The sequence below is a fragment of the Ictalurus furcatus genome, chromosome 4 (genome assembly GCF_023375685.1).
Source record: "Ictalurus furcatus strain D&B chromosome 4, Billie_1.0, whole genome shotgun sequence".
NCBI classification, from domain to species: Eukaryota; Metazoa; Chordata; class Actinopteri; order Siluriformes; family Ictaluridae; genus Ictalurus; species Ictalurus furcatus.
The window spans coordinates 3,085,001-3,102,537 of NC_071258.1; the positions used below are offsets into that span (position 1 = coordinate 3,085,001).

The window sequence follows — 17,537 nt, forward strand, 5'->3', positions numbered from 1 at the left end:
ATTATGTTGTGATAAAAAAATAAATCAGAAATAAATTAATTTAGTATTTTAGCATCTTCAAAGTCGACGCCCCTTTTGCTTAGAATTTCCAGAAATGTATTCTTGGCGTTTTCTCGACCGATTTCTTGAGGGATTTCCCTGAGATGCTTTTTAAACAGTATTAAAGGAGTTCACACCGACGCCGGACTCTTATCCGCTGCTTTTCGGAATATTTCTCTCCGAGTCGTCCGTTGAAAAAAAAATTTTTTTTTAAATAAAATGTTAGTTTTCTAATGAAAGAAATGAATACGTCGGCACGGTTATATTTTTCTCTACGACACCGATTTCACACGTTTAATCACACACCTTCAGATCCAAAGGTTTTTAACATCATGAGAAACATTTCAGTCGAGTGTCCACAAACTTTTGACTGGTAGTGTATATACAGTACATAGATACAACTTTATTGTCTTAATATGGAAATAGTAGCATTGTGCAAATTAACAAAGTGCAGGTTGAAATATATATATATATATATATATATATATATATATATATATATATATATATATATATATATATATATATATATATATATAGATAGATAGATAGATAGATAGTCATATTTTAATATATGCAGTCATATCTATCTATCTATTTATTTAATCAACCAATCATCCATCAGTCCATCTATCTATTATTAGGATTTTTATTACCAGATTATCAGAAATCAGTGCATATGTTTTGACTTAGAAAGTAGGCACAAACAAATGATCTGGTCATAAAAGAGGACAGACACACTCAAGTCATCAATAAATGTATTTTCAAATAGCATTTTTTCAAAATTGGAAAAATACATGTAAGAAATGTACAGAAAAATGAACGAAAATACATGTAAATAGACAGGATGGTAAAAAATCCGGACACAAAAAAGTGTTCAGAAATTGTAATAATAATAATAATAATAACTTGGTCTAAAATCAGTTATAATCTCCATTGCTTTTTTGATTCTGGGGAAGTTTGATATTCTACATTGAGGCCATTAACACTCAGGCAGTTTTCTTGGGAAGTCCATCCGCACCCAACAGGTGAAGAGTTGGATCGTCCACTGCACAAGGACCAGGGCCAACCTGGGGAAAAATACAAGCAAAAAGTTTTTAGGTTTTGCATTTCATATCCAGTGAGGTGTAACTGATACTCCGAGATACTCAGAGGGTAAAAGTTCATTTATACAACACTGTAAATATGAATTTGAATTTACTCACCTATACATGAATTAAATTATAGTTCCAAGATTTAAAAACATCGCAGTTTCAGTAAAATTTTCACCTGCGTAAAAAGTTTAGTGAACTTTCTTGTGTCACTGACCTCCGCACCTTTCTCTGTCTAAATTGTCACGGATGTTTGAAAATGTATGAGCTGCAGACGTTTTGCTGAGTCACTGCTGTGAGCTGTAATGATTGTTACTGTATAAATACAGAAGTTGGTTTGTAAAACCCCTTCAGATGGTGAAATGTTGACTTTTTCTACAGTATATATATATATATATATATATATATATAGATAGATAGATAGATAGCTCTGAAAAATACTACTTCCTCAAATTAAATACATTTCACTTCCGCTTCTTGTGCCAACCAGACGTCCTGGCATTTTTAACGTTGAAAAATTTCACACGAATTTCATTCTGAAAAACACCAGCACACCGACTGTCTAAAAGCAACTTAATTTAAAATGCGATAAATAAGATACGATATTTTAAAATGTTAATCACCGTTTTAAAAGAATTATAAAGTTACACACTTTATAAGTTTGTAAATTCATAAGGCGCAAATCTGAGTCGTGTACCTTAGTGCTGATGATGTAGCTGATGCCTTTTGGTGTAGGCTCCATGCCGATGTCTCTGACCAGCTCGTCGGGCAGTGAGGCGGAGTGCACAGGAAGTCCTTTTACAAACCTGCAGAGACCAAACGTCAGAGAAACAAAACGTCCAAACGGTCCAATTTGCACAAATGAAGACGGAACGTAATGCTGCTCTTGAAAATAAAGCACTGACTCTCCACCGTTGGATTCCGGAGGGAAGAAATGCCGAACAGCCTGGACAAATTCAGGCACGTGGTCTCGCAGGAGGTAGATCACTGCATTAGGGCCTGCATCGAAGGTATACGCCACCTAAAGGATTTAAGAGAGATAAGAAAAGAACATTTATCAGGTGCTTGAAACAACACAGATTTTTTCACCAAAAGCTCATTTTTGAAATTCTTTACTCGCACGTACTCACACTGTACATGTCATTGTGGGGGGGGGGGGGGGGTGCAATAATTTGTTATGAATTGTGATAAGTGATGTCGGCTGTCTGTTGGATTTAATAATATAGTCAACTGTCTGGTGGATAAAACACGCCCACTAAAATAGTGCACTATGTGGTGAATAGAGAACGAACTCAGACACAGAGACTCCGTATTAATGTGCACAAAGATACAACGGTAGTGATTAGTTCTTCTGTACTCACTCTGGTCTCTCTGTAATGTCGATTGTAGCGATGCACCAGGTTGATGACTTTGCGGGAAATGTCATTGAGGTAGAATATGGGTGGGAAGGTGTCCAGGCAGGTGGCGTGAAACTGGTTGCTGTCTTTCATAGTGAGTTCAGCAAACGTCGCAAAGTCTCGTCCCCGAACGGCCCTGATCATGTCGTCCATCCGAGCTGGGACCACGCTGTCTGCGCGGTGCTGTGTTAGACAGGGGGGAAATTTCACCAGATCTCATTACTACAGCTAGGAAATAATAACAACAACAGCAGGCTGAAATCGAAGGCAGTGTTCTAGTAGCGTCTCTACCTTCAGCAGTTTGCTCGTCTGTACGCTCGTCTGCATGCCTGAAGTGCTTCCAACGGGCTTCCTCTCGGCACTGACCTGAAAAATATTAAGCAAAAAAAAGTAAATGAATGATTTATCAACTGTATATTTATTCAGTATGAATTAAGGCTTTTGATCTGATCAGTGGTATGTATTTAAATGGAACCGTTTTAAAGAAAACCAAAAAAATCAATCAATTAAATCAAAAAGAAAACTTTGTACATAACATATAATATATGGTATCTACTATATTATTATGTATTAGATATTATATTATATTATAATTTTCATTCAATTTAAATGTATTTATTAAACGTATTTATTGTCATTTATTCAATGACCATAATTATGCCTATTGTTATTGCTTATTCATTTATCATCATACTTTATTTATTTATTTATTTATTTAAGGCAAACATTTTAACAAAACACATTTATATTAGAGATTGTGTTCAGCTCATTTTAACCTGAATTAAAGGTGATTTAATTCCGGTCACACGACCTCCTTCAGGATCTTCCAGAAATATAATGTATGAGCAAGCGTATATGGTGTGCAAAGTATTTAATAATTGAACAATTCAATAACAGCAACGAGATGCAAACTCCATGTCAATGCGACGTCTATTACTAAGTAATGATCAGAAAACCGAAAACAGAAAGCTATATGAAAGATCTAAGGGTCCAGTGGGACTCACCACCAGGACGAGAACCCGGAGCTCCGGCCAGTGTGTCTCCGGTGCCACCTGCTCGGCCACGCTGTCTTTCCCGTCCTGTCTTTCGCCCATCTTCCACTGCACAAAGCCTCCATACATACTCCTGCAGGCGCTTCCCGAACCCTGGCGCGCCACCAGCGACAGCTCTGCGTCCACGCCGAACAAACGGGACAGCGAGTACACTGAGAGTGACACAGACACGTTAACGCCACGTTATAAAGTCATAACAAGCACGTATTAAGCACGTAGAGTCACGGTTGTGAGATTAGATTTTAATCAGTTTTGTGGAATCAGACTTGCTCACACTGACACAAAAATGATAATTCAGGACTAAAAAAAAATAGAATAATAATAAAAAAAAAAAATCAGTTACCTCTCCAAGACAGAGAACAACCACATGGGTACTTACTGTACATACTAGGGTAAACTAGAGCTCGGCGATATGACCATATAATATTAATATCGTGATAATTTATGATATCGCAATACACTTTTCTGAGACATCGCAAGCATAACGATCATTTTTCGAACATTTTTTAAAAACAAATTCTTACTGAAAGTAGCTGGTTTGATGTTAAAATTTTGCACTGAACTTTTGTAATTAATATAAGTCAAGAATGCATACAAATTATAAGCATTTACTATTTTGATCCTTTCCATTTTAAAGAAACGGATTTTTGTAGACATTATAGACTGTTTTTCATCCTTTTTTTTTTTTTATAAACGCAACACTAGGCAAACCTTTATGGAGCGAAACATTCCCATAACCAATCATTTAATTTCATCCAGTGTTTTCAGGCTTTAATAAGCTGCAAAATACTGCATTATTACGATAAGAACAATCTTTTGTGGACATTTCCTTGTAAGATTTAACTGCATAAAGCTGTAACAAAAGCATACTCATAAAAGTACATAATTAGCACCTCCTAGTGGCCAGTGTGTTTCACTGTAATTCAAAACAGCATGCCCATGAACAGTTTTCCTTCAAGAGGTGTAAGGACACTTAAATGTTATGCTAGACTCTATTCTTATTATTTTTTGCTTTTTACTGATCCCTCTTTAAACATATTTGATGTCTTTTGATGTGAAGTATTTTCCTGCTGTGCTGATGAAGATGACGATTATACAGTAAACTCACCCAGGCAGGCATATCCGGCTGCAGAGGACGCCAGCCCAGCTGCAGTTGGGAAGTTATTCACAGAGCAGATATGCACCCGATGAGAAAGCGTGATCTCGGCATTAGGGTCTTCTTCGTTCCGCCTTTTCCGTGCTAACCTTCGGACTGGTCGAGAAAAGAAGAAGAGGAGGAAAAAGGACAGGGTAAATCCTTTTACATAACAATCACAGAGTGTCTAGATTGGGTATATTTTGTGTGAAGGTTAAAACAGGAACGTACTCTCGCGAAGACACGACTGCAGTCTCGGCTGGTTGATGTCTTCTTCTTTGCCGTTCAGCCAGATGCGGTCCTCTTGAAAATTTCTGCTGCATGCAACCGTGGTGGTCGTCTTAAGCTGGAAAAGCCACCAGTGCGACGGTAAGGACGGGATCAGTACATTTAATTTACAGCTACAAACAAACAAACAAAAAAAACATAGGCTTTCACCCCCTGCTTATGCTGGTGAATTATTAAATACAAGTTCACTGTCTTCGGGGTGCTTGTGTGAAGATGGAAAAAAAGAAAAAGGGGAATTAAGAACAAATAAAAAGCGTTGTGGGTCTTGCAATTGCAAGAAGAAGCACATCTATATTTTACAGATATTCATAAATAGCTTTTTATATCATTTTATTTTGTAAGTTCGCCAAGCTGTGATCCATCCATCCATCCATCCATCTTCTATACCACTTATACTTCCTTCAGGGTCACGGGGAAACCTGGAGCCTATCCCAGGAAGCATCGGGCACAAGGCGGGGTACACCCTGGACAGGGTGCCAATCCATCGCAGGGCCCAAGCTGTGATTTCTATCACAAATCGATTGTCTATCATCCCAAAATCCTGAGTTTCCCCACATGTAAATACAACTTTGCTAGCTGTTTGAATGTAATTTCATTATTCATCTTCAGTAAAAGCTTTATCTTAGTCATGGTAGAAAAGGGAAAACTGGGCATGAGGTCGGGATAACACCCTGGATTGGGCGCCAGGGCAATGAAGGCAATTTCCAAGTAGGAAAATTGTCAATCCTGAAATTGGGTTACGGTCGGTGTTCACGTGGGCATCCATCTCCCCCTCAAAAAATGATGGAATGGTGACTAGGTGTGAATAAGGGTGTGAACGTGTGTGCATGGTGTCCTGCTATGGACTGACGTCTCATCCAGGGTGTATTCCTGCCTCATGGGACAGACTCCGAATATCCACCTCCAGACCAGGATTGAATGAAAGATGAAAATGGGTACCTCCCAGGTTCCACCAATCATATTAGCCTTTGTCGTCACATGACTTAAACAAGGAAGAACGTCTTTGTCTACGTAAAATAATTCAGTGTAACTTTGCCGAAGATTATTATTAGGCAATGGTAGGATGAATTTACAGTGCAAAAATCCCTATCAGACTCCAAGTCCACGCACAAGCAGTCAAAACATAATGGGCGTGTTGTTCAGCGTGACAAAAATGACGCAATATTGATGTGCGCATGCGCGGTAAGCCCTGGTAGGACAATCTGACGGGTAGGATGAAATGTCAGGACACCGGCTGATTATCTCACCTGGTCCTGATGCAGAGTGACACTGAGTGACGAGTTAATAGGCAAAATCAGCTCCTCATCTCGTTTACCCCCTGTGTACAAAATATTAAGAAACTTCAGTATAACTTATTCAAAGAAACTCTGCCTCAAAAATCATAATGCACACAAAAACATAATGCACACTTACAGTACTTAATAACAGCGATGTTAACTGGCGCCGTGCACGTGATCATCGAGACATTATGGCTGTTCGTCTCCGGCATATTTATTCTTCTATTTATTCTATTAAATTAAAACAGTAACACTGCAAACAATGTTTTATAAAACACTCACCAACCTCAGCAGTAACCTGCGAGTAAGAATCACTACACACCGACATTTAGGTCGCCATGATATGACACCGACGAGTGTGATTGGTCAGAGCACAGACACGAGCTTCAGCTCTCCGCCAATCCGATCATTCGTTGTACGTCCTCTCCAGAAAACAGCCAATAGCAGAGGTCGGACCATCCTCGTGCGAAAGGAAGGCTTGACGTAAGGTGACTTAACCCCGCCCTCTTTCTATAATCAGCGACAAATCCAAAACGACATCTTGTCGAACACAGAGTGCACTAGCTAGGCTGCACAGGCAGTGATTTTAGAGTCTATGTAGTGCACATATATAGGGAGTATACCGGCGTTTGCGATTTAGCTCCTTTAAAAGGACATGAATGAGACCTGAGGTGCAAAATCAGTTATTCGTGAACAAAAAATATCATTTTTAAACGGTTAACTATTCTCAAAGGGTTGAATTTAGTTGTAAAAATAGTTATGTTTGTGTCAAATTTGTTAAATACACATTATAGAAATAGAAAACAACCCATATAGGGTTTTTTTTTTTTTTGGTTGTTTGTTGGTTTTAATTGAAAAGATTTTCTCAGTACTTCAGCATTCAGGGACTGTTACAAAATTTCTGACGTCACTAAACAGATTGCATGGATCTGGACCAATCATATCCGATATGCAAATGATTAAAGGATGAGGATGTCCTTTCCAGAACTGAGCTAGTAAATTTAGTTAGAATTAGTGATAAACAAATACCTTTGATTGTTATTGTATATATTTGACAGGTTTGACTGCGGTTAAATAAATCACAAAGAACAAGAGGATGTAAATACAGATACTTAAATCCCACCCTTGTCACAAACGTGAGCTAGTTTTTAGGCTATTGGGTAGCTACACTACATGGCCAAAAGTTTTATGGACACGTGACCATCACACCCGGGCGTGGTTCTTCCTCAAACTGTTGCCACAAAGTTGGAAGCACACAATTGTATAGAATGTCTTTGTATGCTGTAGCTTTACAATTTCCCTTCACTTGAACTAAGAGGTCCAAACCTGTTGCAGCATGACAATGCCCCTGTGCACAAAGCAAGTTCCTGAAGACACGGTGTGTTAAGGTTGGAAGAAGGTGGAAGACCTCGAGTGTCCTGCACAGAACCCTGAACTCAACCCCACTGAACACCTTTGGGATGAACTGGAACCGGAGCCTCCTCGACATCCCGACATCAGTACCCGACCTCTCTAATGCTCTTGTAGCTGAATGAGCACAAATCTAGTGAAAAGCCTTCCCAGAAGAGTGGAGCTTATTATAACAGTAAAGGGGGAATAAATACAGAATGGGATGTTCAACAAGCACATGGTCAGGTGTCCACAAACATCTGAGAATATAGTGTATTTTAAAACAGGAGGACATGAACATGATACATATTCATAGAACCTGGAATTTTTTCTCATGACGATGAAAGTATCGAGATGTCCGAAGACCATTTTTTGGGAGGTTCACCTAACAGTTTAAAAAAAAGTTTTGGAGTGCTTTTAAAAGCGTCCTAACATTTGCGGCCGAGCGATAAAACAAAAATCATACATGACTTTTTGAATGATTATTAAATTAATGTGTATTCACAAAATAGCAGTGCTGCTATGTCATCATTATTAACAAGTTAAAATGGAGTGCAATCGTTTTGATTGAACGTCTACAAAAAACAATCATTCACTTTCAGTAACCATTTTAGCATGGTTGTGGTGGATCCAGCAACACTGGGTGCAACACCAAATCACAAGTCACCCTACACACACTCATTCACACCTATGCTTAATTTAGCATAACAAACCTACATGTTTTTTTGGATAGTTGGAGGAACATGGAGAAAAATGATGGGAAACGCACAAAAATTGCACAAAAAATATATTTTAACCTCGAATCAGCTACCTGATCCAGTGAGTAAGAATAATTTGTTCAGTCTTATAAAAGTACCGACAATTTATTTAAAAAAAAAACAAAACATAATTGCTTGCTCACTTGATTTTACCTCTAGCGAGTAGATTTTTTTTTTTTTTCAATGCTCTCTCTCCCTCTCCTTTACTAATTGTGTACGAGATGTGTGAATACAACAATCTGAACACTGCACATGCACAATGCAAAAGATAATATTAAGAATATTAGGTAACAGTTGTATATAAGGCTTTTTTTTAATTATGTAAACCGTTGCACAGGGGATTCAAAAATTGAGAGATGACAAGAAGGCCTGTTCCATTTTGATACTAATTTGGATTGGGGTGGAAACACAGTATTCCCAAAGCAGATAGAATATAAAATTTGTACTGTACATTGTTGTTTTGTGGAAAAAAATTCTAGAAGTGAAAATATAATAGATGATGATAGTGTGATATAATAGAAACAACATGGATCAGAAGTTCCTGTGTGGCCAAAGGAACAGGAGTCTTTTTCCCCCCCACAGGATGCTCTCCACAGATCAGGCCTTTGGTCAGACACTGGTGCTTCTCGAGATCCAGAGTAGCACAGTAATCTCTCACCAGCACACTGACTGGAGCAAATACTCGTTTTTAATAATCATCGTCTTCATCCGAGTCCATCACTCGCTGCCTGTTAAACTGGAAGAGAGCAGAGGGAGTGTTAGAGTTCTAGATATTCATAGAAAGTAAAAACTTTTCATTCTTTTTAAATTTTTTTTTAAATATTCTTATCTTCAGTGATCCACGTTGCAGAACTAATCCGACTAGAGCATTTCACATCATAATCAGACATCCAGTTACCTTGACAGTTGTTTTCTTCTCTGTTTGTTGACTGACTTTTTCAAGGATCTCTATTAAACCAGACTCTGAGATCTTAAAAAAAAAAAAAAAAAAAAGTGGATAATGCATACAGATGATGTTTGTCTTTAATGGCCAAAGTCTGTTCATTAAGCAGAAAATTATTATGCAGACATTTATATAATATGGTTCCGCTCCTGTATCATCATACAGGAGAAATAAAATACCTAAAACACATATAAAAGGGACGAATAAAGCTTTAAAGTAGATTTTCACACAGAAGAAAAGCCTGTCACAACTCTAACATCAATACAGCAATTTAAAATAATAATAATTAAAAATAAATAAATAAATAAATAAATACACATACACACACACATACACACAGTACATAAAATTTACTTTAGCTTCTTGGTTATACTTCCTTTCTTTTAATTTCCTGCGTACCTTTCTTTTTTCTTACTATTTTTTCGCTTACTTTGTTTCTTCACCTTTTAATTTTTACTATTATGGCTTTTCATCATTACTGTTCTAATATTCTCTTCTTCTTTCCTTCCCTTCTTACCTTTTCTTGTATTCTTTTCTATCCTCCCCCCCTTTCTGTCTTACCCCCCCCCCCCCATGTCTTCTATTCTTATTCTTTCTAAACTTTTTGACTCATATCTCTTTTCTACCATTTCTTTCTTGCCTGCTTTTTGCTGTTTTCTCTTTCTGTCTTCTCTATCTTACTATTTCCCCCTTTCTTTTCTTCTTGCTGTCTTTTTCCATCCTTTTTTTTCCCTTTTGCTTTCTTTTTCTTTCCATTATTTCAGTTAGCTCTTTTCTACTACAGTCATTTCCAAAACTACTGAAATGGCATAAGGATCTGTTCATGATCCAATACTTACAACCTCCTGTATGAAACAGGGTGGCGGTAGCATCATGGCTTAGGCTTGCATGGCTGCTTCTGTAACCGTCCCACTAATCTTTATTGATGATGGAAGTTATGATGGTAGCAGCAGAATGAATTCAGAAGTTTACAGGAACATCTTGTCTTCCAATTTACAGAGAAATGAATCCAAATTAATCAGGAGGAACTTCATCATGCAGCAAGACAACGATCCAAAACACACTGCCAACTCAACAAAGGACTTCATCAGGGGGGAAATGGAAGGCTGGCCAAGTCAATCACCAGACCTCAACCCAGTTGAGCAGCTTTCCACCTCCTGAAGAGGAGACTAAAGGGAGAAACCTCCCGAAACAAACAACTGAAACAGGCTGCGGTAAAAACCAGGCAGGTGGGTGGATGGGGGGGGTCAAGAAACCAACGATTTGGTGATGTCAGCGAGTCGCAGACTTGATGCAGTTATCGCAAGCAAGAAATATGCAACCAAATATTAAGTGTCATTTACTTAGAGACTTCCATCCACCTTCTACCACTTACTCCTTTTCAGGGTCACGGGGAAACCTGGAGCCTATCCCAGGGAGCATCGGGCACAAGGTGGGGTACACCCTGGACAGGGTGCCAGTCCATCGCAGTACTTAGAGACTTATCTGTTCCTATGCTTTTTCTCACCTAAAAATCGGGTGACACCAGACGGTGGTTTTAGGTTTTATGTTGTTTAACAAATCTAGATGTAAATACCAGGAAATAAAAGCTGAAATCCCAAACTCTCGTCTCATATCCAAGTTTTGATCTCAAACATAAACGTCTTTGGTGTGTAGCACGAACAATGAATCGGCCTTGCCTTTCCAATAGTTTTGGAAGGAACTGTATTACTTTTATTCTAACCTTTTCTTTCTGGTCCCCCCCCAAATCTCTTTCCTAACATTTCTTTATTTCTCTTCAGCTTTCTCCCCAGTCCTTCCTTTTTGATTTTTACCCTGAATTATTGTCTTTCTTTCTGATTGTTGTTTGGAACCCTTTTTGTCTTCAACTCATATATATGGTTATCTTTTGTGATCCTCTTGCTCACCTTTCCCCCGAGCTGGCCCATTCGAGCCATTTGTATCAGATAATTTTCCACAGCTTTTGCTTTGTCAGGCTTCACCAGTGCCAGGTTACTCACTGAAATGAAACAGAAAAGTGATGGTGAGGTTCTGTAGAATGGCGCCACCTGCTGGAGCACAGAGGAAAAACTGAGCACTGAGTCAGCACACCTGGAGACCGTGTGATGTTTAATATCATAGATAGGGTATATACAAATTTAACTCACATCTGGCGCGGGCCGACTGAGCCAAAACCTGGGCCAGTATTGTGTTCCTCATTTCTGTTTCTCTGTGAGGAGGAAGCAATAATTCAATGCTGAAGGCAGTAAGAGGTCATGACCTTTTATAACCCGTTCGATCCGCCTTTTCAAAAATGACATTTTAATTCCTTTAACCGTCAAAACCAACTCAAGAAATAGCATGAAATACTTTTTTGTCAGAGTTCATAGAATTCCTATTCCTGACATCTGAAATAATTTGTGCACGAAAAGGTTTATATTCTAAACATTTCGTGTATGTAAAATGCTGACTTGTGAAATGTTTCAGATATAAAGGCCACACGCTCAACAATCATAAAATCAGTACCTCTGCTTGGCTTCCTGTTGCCCTTGTTCATCGGAGGAGTCCTAAAATATAAAAAGAATGGATTCATTATTAAATAAATAAATAAAATAATAATTACAGCTGCATAGGCATTTCAGACAAATTTTAATAAAACTTAAAGCCCGTTCTTTTTTTTTTATTACCCCACATTGCCATGCCTAAAATATATCAACGATGATGTATTTCATTTGCAGTATGTTCGAGTTATTAATATTAAAGCTACTATCCGCTAGTAACTTATTTTGCTGAAATGGATTAGCATTTAAACCTAGCTGAGCATCAAGAACAGGCAACAGCAATGCAAAACCCACATCTATTCACAGGCTTAAAGAAAAGAAAAAAAGCTCCACCCTAAAACACATTAATCTGGTGCTAATTTGTTAGTTGGTGTTGTATTTTTGCAAAACAGAGCACGCAGATGAGGACATGAGACATTTGGACAGCTTACAGCAGTGGGTTTCAAAGTGGACGCCACCAGGGGGCGCCCGGGGGGCCTCAACAATTTGGTGTGCCCATCCCTCCCACTAGTATGTTTTCTCTTTCTCACTCTTAGACAACCCCCCCCCCCCCACACACACACACACAATTCCTAATGTAATGTAAAGATGTAAGATGTAATTATTAATAAAAAAAGAGGGATATATTCAGAAGTCTGTATTTTTAATGTGTTTTAAAGACATCTTGCAAAAGGGGGGCCTCGGTCAAATGTTAATGCCATTTGGGGGGGCCTTGCCCTGGAAAAGTTTGGGAACCCCTGGCTTACAGAACTAAAGCGCCGCCGCATCGTGCTCTTTAGATATTTAGAGATGAAGCGAGCGCTAAGGCTGCATTTGACTTGAGGTTGTAACTTGTAATTCCTGACCTCCGATCAGGAAAAGCCAAAGAAATCCTAAATAAAAATTTCATGTTGGTGAAAAGTTTAAACAAAAAAAAATTTATTTTTAAAATCTATTCAGAATTTCATTATAAAATGAATCTTGGATGCCGTTGAAGATCAGGTCTTAATAATAAAGCTTAATGTGCAAGTCGTACACTGTGAACTTTTCCTTTTAACGCAGTGACAACACGTAAACACAAACAATATCGGTTTTCCAGAGGTTTTGATGTTGATGACTAAATAAATGGTGCATAAATATTCACCCCCCACACTGCTGTAAACCCCCCAGATGCACGTAGAGCTTATAGGACCAAGTTGATTGCTCTACATTGCCCCCATAGTGGAGCAACAGACTTTGGATCTTTTCCCCCCAAATCTTTCGACTCAATTACAGTCCACGAGATGATTTGATTTTAGAACATGGATGCTGTTTTAGCTTTGAAAAGTAGGTGGAAGAATTCAGCCCATGCTACTCGTGCTAGCAGACAAGGCAGAACGCAGTTAGTGTTCAGTAAATTATATATAAAAAAAATAATAATTAAAAAAAGATGTTAATTGAGATTTTAAATTTAAATGTCTCAAAAAAAAAAGATTCATAAAATACTACTTCCCATGTCTGAGCATTTTTAAGACTTTTGAAAGAATGGTTTCGGATATTTTAATACCAATTAAGGCCTTGTTTTTAGATTAATGAATTTAATGCCTTTTAAGACTTTTTAAGGATCCGCAGGAACCCTGAAAATGTTTTAAAGAAGCTTATTTGGGCTAGATATGGTGTAAAAACGACAAAAACAAGAAAACAAGGGTTAATACGAGGGTCAAGAAGAGTCTGAGAAAAGAGCCAAGAGGACAGAAGCATGCAATTAAATTATTTTCTTTTTGTTGTATTTTCATCACTAACAATTCAAAAACATTTTCTGTAAAAACAGTTTTGGTTTGATTTTTAGAATGACTTAGCTCTACATTTATTGAGTGAATCATAAATAAATGCTAAGAAAAAAAAATTGTTGTAGCATAAATCAACTATTAGATTCTTTTTTTTGGATAAGCTGCTCTTACTTTCCTTTGTAGGATAAGTAAAATTGGATTTCATGTTAGACAAGACCCATGTCCGATGACATCGTCCTATCGCCCAGCCCTGTTCCTCGCTGCATGAGAAGGTTTAATACACACCGGCAAAAAAAAACAACAAAAAAACACACACACACTGACTAAAAGCACCTTTAATAAAAACAGCTGAAAGCCTTTTCATTCCTCCACTTTTAAAATGCCCACATAACACACAAGTGAGCTTACCGTCTCCATCGGGTTCCACACTACACCCTGAGGAGGAAAACTGACATTTATTTGAATGCACCTTTTGTGCATGTGATAGTTATGGTTTCCCAGCCTTTAAAATTCACCAGCAGAAATACTGCAAACAAATGAACGTGACTAACAAGTTCAGCACAGCTGAGCAGATATTATTTGGTAGTAGATCGCATTACTGCAGTGGCGCTGACATGTTAGTGTGTGTGGTGGAGTTATGAGTGTTTTGTGTGTGTTTAGACTTTTCTACATGTCTGCATAAATATGACCTAAAACATCATCATTAAGTCCTAAAAGTAAGCAACAAAAATATTATACTTGCTAGTATGTGAACCTTTGTTTTCAGTATCTGCTGTGACCCCTTTGTGCACCAATAACTGATATTAAACGTTTCTGGTATCTGTTGATCAGTCCTATACATCGGCTCAGAGGAATTTTATCCCGTTCCTCAGTACAGAACAGCTTCAACTACAGGATGTTGGTGGGTTTCCTCACATAAACCGCTTGCTTCGGGTCCTTCCACAACATTCCTCAATTCTTCTGAAACAAAAAGTCTCATTTGTTTAATCGGGTTCTCTTTGTCTACCGTTAGGACTTGTGTGAAAAGCTCGTGATGTTTTAGGTCATATTTCGGTAGATGTATAGAACATTTTAAAGGGTTCACAAACTTTCAAGCACCACTGTAATTACATTCTTCTTCTTTTACATCACAGAAATGCGTCAAAAATCGCATAAAAATAAAATTAAAGAATGGCACCATACTTTTTTTTAAGTATTTGTAATGGTTTTAATGGGAATTGTAATGATCCCAGTGGGTGTCTACTGGTAATTTATTGCCTTCTATTGGTGGCACGTTATGTCTAGTGGATACCATTAAGGAAACCATTTGGTAAGGGTTCTAATGGATAACAGCTGATGCTTTGTAATGGTATTTGTAGTGGAAACCATTAAAATTAGAACTGTGTTGGTTTCTATTGTTTTTTTTTTTTTAAATCTCCCCGAGCAGGGTTCTGTCTTTAAGACTTTCCCATGCTGCTAAACTTTATACATACAGTTTACACAGCTTTCCCTCCAACACTGGAGACTCCTTCCAAAAATGCTAAATAAACGTCTCCTTACAGAAAAATTCGTGTTACTATAGAAACGGTGATGTATTAGAATGCGCACATTAATACAGTCCTGTGATTTGTAGCTGCACTACAGGAAATGAATGAACACTTACTGACTAATCAGAATCAAGAATTCAGCAACAGTCCGTTATAACCATCACCAAACCCTGACAAATATGCAACATTCCCATCATGTAGGAAAATTCAGGAATATGGGGAAAACCCACCCATATTCCGGCTGTCTTTTTGTTTACTACACAAACGCTTGTAGTTTTTTTTTTTTTAATCTAATATTAGCTAGCATTAACATATAACGGCAAGTATAGCTCTAAAACTCTTTATAATTGTAAACTAGCAACTAATTATGCTAAAAGACCAGTGTTATTAGCATGCTAGGTACTTAGCAACGCCCCTCTTTATTTCTGCACGCTAGTATATTAGCTAGCTGAAGTTAAACTAGCTAGCATTTACATTGCAGTATTTAGTATGACATGCTAAATATTCGACACAGCTATAATAATTGACTAAACCAAGAAGATGGAGCTAAAATATACGAATAACCGATCAATTATATTTAATTTAACAGGTGTTGTTTTATTTAAATGTGCATGGTTTGGCCTAAAATGTGCGTCCCCATATATGGTGGGATGACAGTCATGCTAGTTAAGGTTTATAGCCAGTTTGTCACTTACCCCATGTTTTGCCTGCAGTTCTGCCATACGCTGCCGCCTGATAGCCTCCAATTCCTCATCAGCCATTTCTAAGAAGGTGAAATGTACTTTTTTTAAAGTGCAAAATATGTTATAAAGCCCAGGCTGAGCACAAATAATATGCAATGGTGTAGAAGCTAGCCAGGCTGAAGTAATCACACCCAGAGCAATCAATCAGCCACCCTAGAGATGCACGATAACAATGATTCTTTTGCCCCCCGAAAAAAAAAGGTCATTTTGTTTTCTTATACAGATTTCATGCATCAGAGAAGTACTCATTTACGATTGTGAGGGGAAATGACTCATTTTCACTTTGTAGTAAGATTGTTCTTGTTCATCTGAGGATAACGCCTAAGAAGACCATGTCATGTCACTGAGATCAGTACAGAATGTTGATCTGCTTACAGAGACACAAACATCTTCTGTTCTGTTTAAGGTTCGTCCAAACATCTTCCAAGATCTTCCTAAAACAAAGCCTGTTTGAACTGCCTCAAACCGCTTCTTATTGGTACACAGAATTATGTCATGCTCTGCGTTTAATATATATATATATTTATAGTAGTGGTTCAGCACAAGCGCTTCAGAGCGCTCTCATTATTCGGTCCTGCTTTATTCTGTCCTGTATTAACCATCTTTCTGTAATAAACCTTTTTACCTTCAGTCGGACACTGGAATAAAGTCGGTTTGATGTTGGACGTTCGATATTCGCGGATATGCGGAAATTAAGGGACCGTCTCTAAAGTTACATACGACATTGTTATACAGGTTTCTAACTTCACTAGCATTTAAAGGGAATGATGTACAGTCACACAACCAACTGGAAAGTGTTCATCTAGGTGTCAGGTATGACGTATATGTACAGGTATGCATCAGGTGTCAGGTATGATTATATATATATATATATATATATATATATATATATATATATACACACACAAACATATGTGTATATAATATATATATATATATATATACACACACACACACACATATGTGTATATAATATATATATATATATATATATATATATATATATATATATATATATATATAAATTATTTCATTAATAGGACATCTATTTTTTGAAGAAAACCATTCCATCCAGTACAGGTCATTTTGACCCCCTTTATGCATTCGTGAGGGTTTCTAACTTGTGCCCGATGCTTCCTGGGATAGGCTCCAGGTTTCCCCGTGACCCTGAAGGAACGATAAGTGGTATAGAAGATGGATGGATGGATGGATAAGAATCTAAAATATGTAGGAATAACATACAACAGTGCTGTTATACAAAAATTATGCATGCCGAGGTGGTGTCATGGCCCAAAGTTTGTTACTCGGATTATATCACACAACGTCATTTCTTTCGTATGATATTTCTGGTTTATTAGTGAATGAACCATCACAGTTTTAACCCTTTATAGCTATGGTTAATGTAATGAAATGTCCATGATCAAGTTCAGAAAGCACAAACTCATTTCCCATGGAGGAAAATGTATGGGCTGGTCCAAACCCAAGACTCCTGATCCTTAAGTGTTACAGAAATGTCTTCTAACAGAAAACTCCACCATATCAATGATTATACATTTTTCTTTGTTAAATAACAACACATTAAATAAAAAGAAAAATCTGTTTATTATAAGC

At 37.6% G+C, this 17,537-nt stretch overlaps 2 protein-coding genes across 8 annotated transcripts; both read right to left on the bottom strand.

Annotated features, from left to right (window-relative positions):
• Positions 1-785: 785 nt before the first annotated feature.
• mvda (mevalonate (diphospho) decarboxylase a) lies at positions 786-6,887 on the bottom strand. 3 transcript variants are annotated; one of them, XM_053622540.1, is made up of 10 exons: positions 6,562-6,885; positions 6,250-6,320; positions 4,946-5,060; positions 4,688-4,831; positions 3,532-3,731; positions 2,819-2,893; positions 2,492-2,710; positions 2,036-2,151; positions 1,828-1,936; positions 786-1,109 (listed from the first exon to the last, which is right to left on the bottom strand). In XM_053622540.1, exons 1-10 carry the CDS (start codon positions 6,605-6,607, stop codon positions 1,029-1,031), a joined length of 1,176 nt encoding a protein of 391 aa, XP_053478515.1. In that variant the 5' UTR covers positions 6,608-6,885; the 3' UTR covers positions 786-1,028. The 3 variants fall into 3 exon arrangements, with proteins under 3 accessions (XP_053478515.1, XP_053478513.1, XP_053478514.1); XM_053622538.1 differs by having other exon boundaries at positions 6,416-6,885; XM_053622539.1 differs by lacking the exon at positions 786-1,109 and adding an exon at positions 1,558-1,666 and having other exon boundaries at positions 6,416-6,887.
• Positions 6,888-8,438: 1,551 nt separating this feature from the next.
• pdcd5 (programmed cell death 5) lies at positions 8,439-16,709 on the bottom strand. 5 transcript variants are annotated; one of them, XM_053622542.1, is made up of 8 exons: positions 16,552-16,709; positions 15,879-15,946; positions 14,066-14,092; positions 11,875-11,915; positions 11,517-11,578; positions 11,277-11,368; positions 9,325-9,396; positions 8,439-9,162 (listed from the first exon to the last, which is right to left on the bottom strand). In XM_053622542.1, exons 2-8 carry the CDS (start codon positions 15,942-15,944, stop codon positions 9,115-9,117), a joined length of 408 nt encoding a protein of 135 aa, XP_053478517.1. In that variant the 5' UTR covers positions 15,945-15,946; positions 16,552-16,709; the 3' UTR covers positions 8,439-9,114. The 5 variants fall into 5 exon arrangements, with proteins under 5 accessions (XP_053478517.1, XP_053478519.1, XP_053478520.1 ...); XM_053622544.1 differs by lacking the exon at positions 14,066-14,092 and having other exon boundaries at positions 16,552-16,707; XM_053622545.1 differs by lacking the exons at positions 14,066-14,092; positions 16,552-16,709 and adding an exon at positions 16,302-16,325.
• Positions 16,710-17,537: the final 828 nt, after the last annotated feature.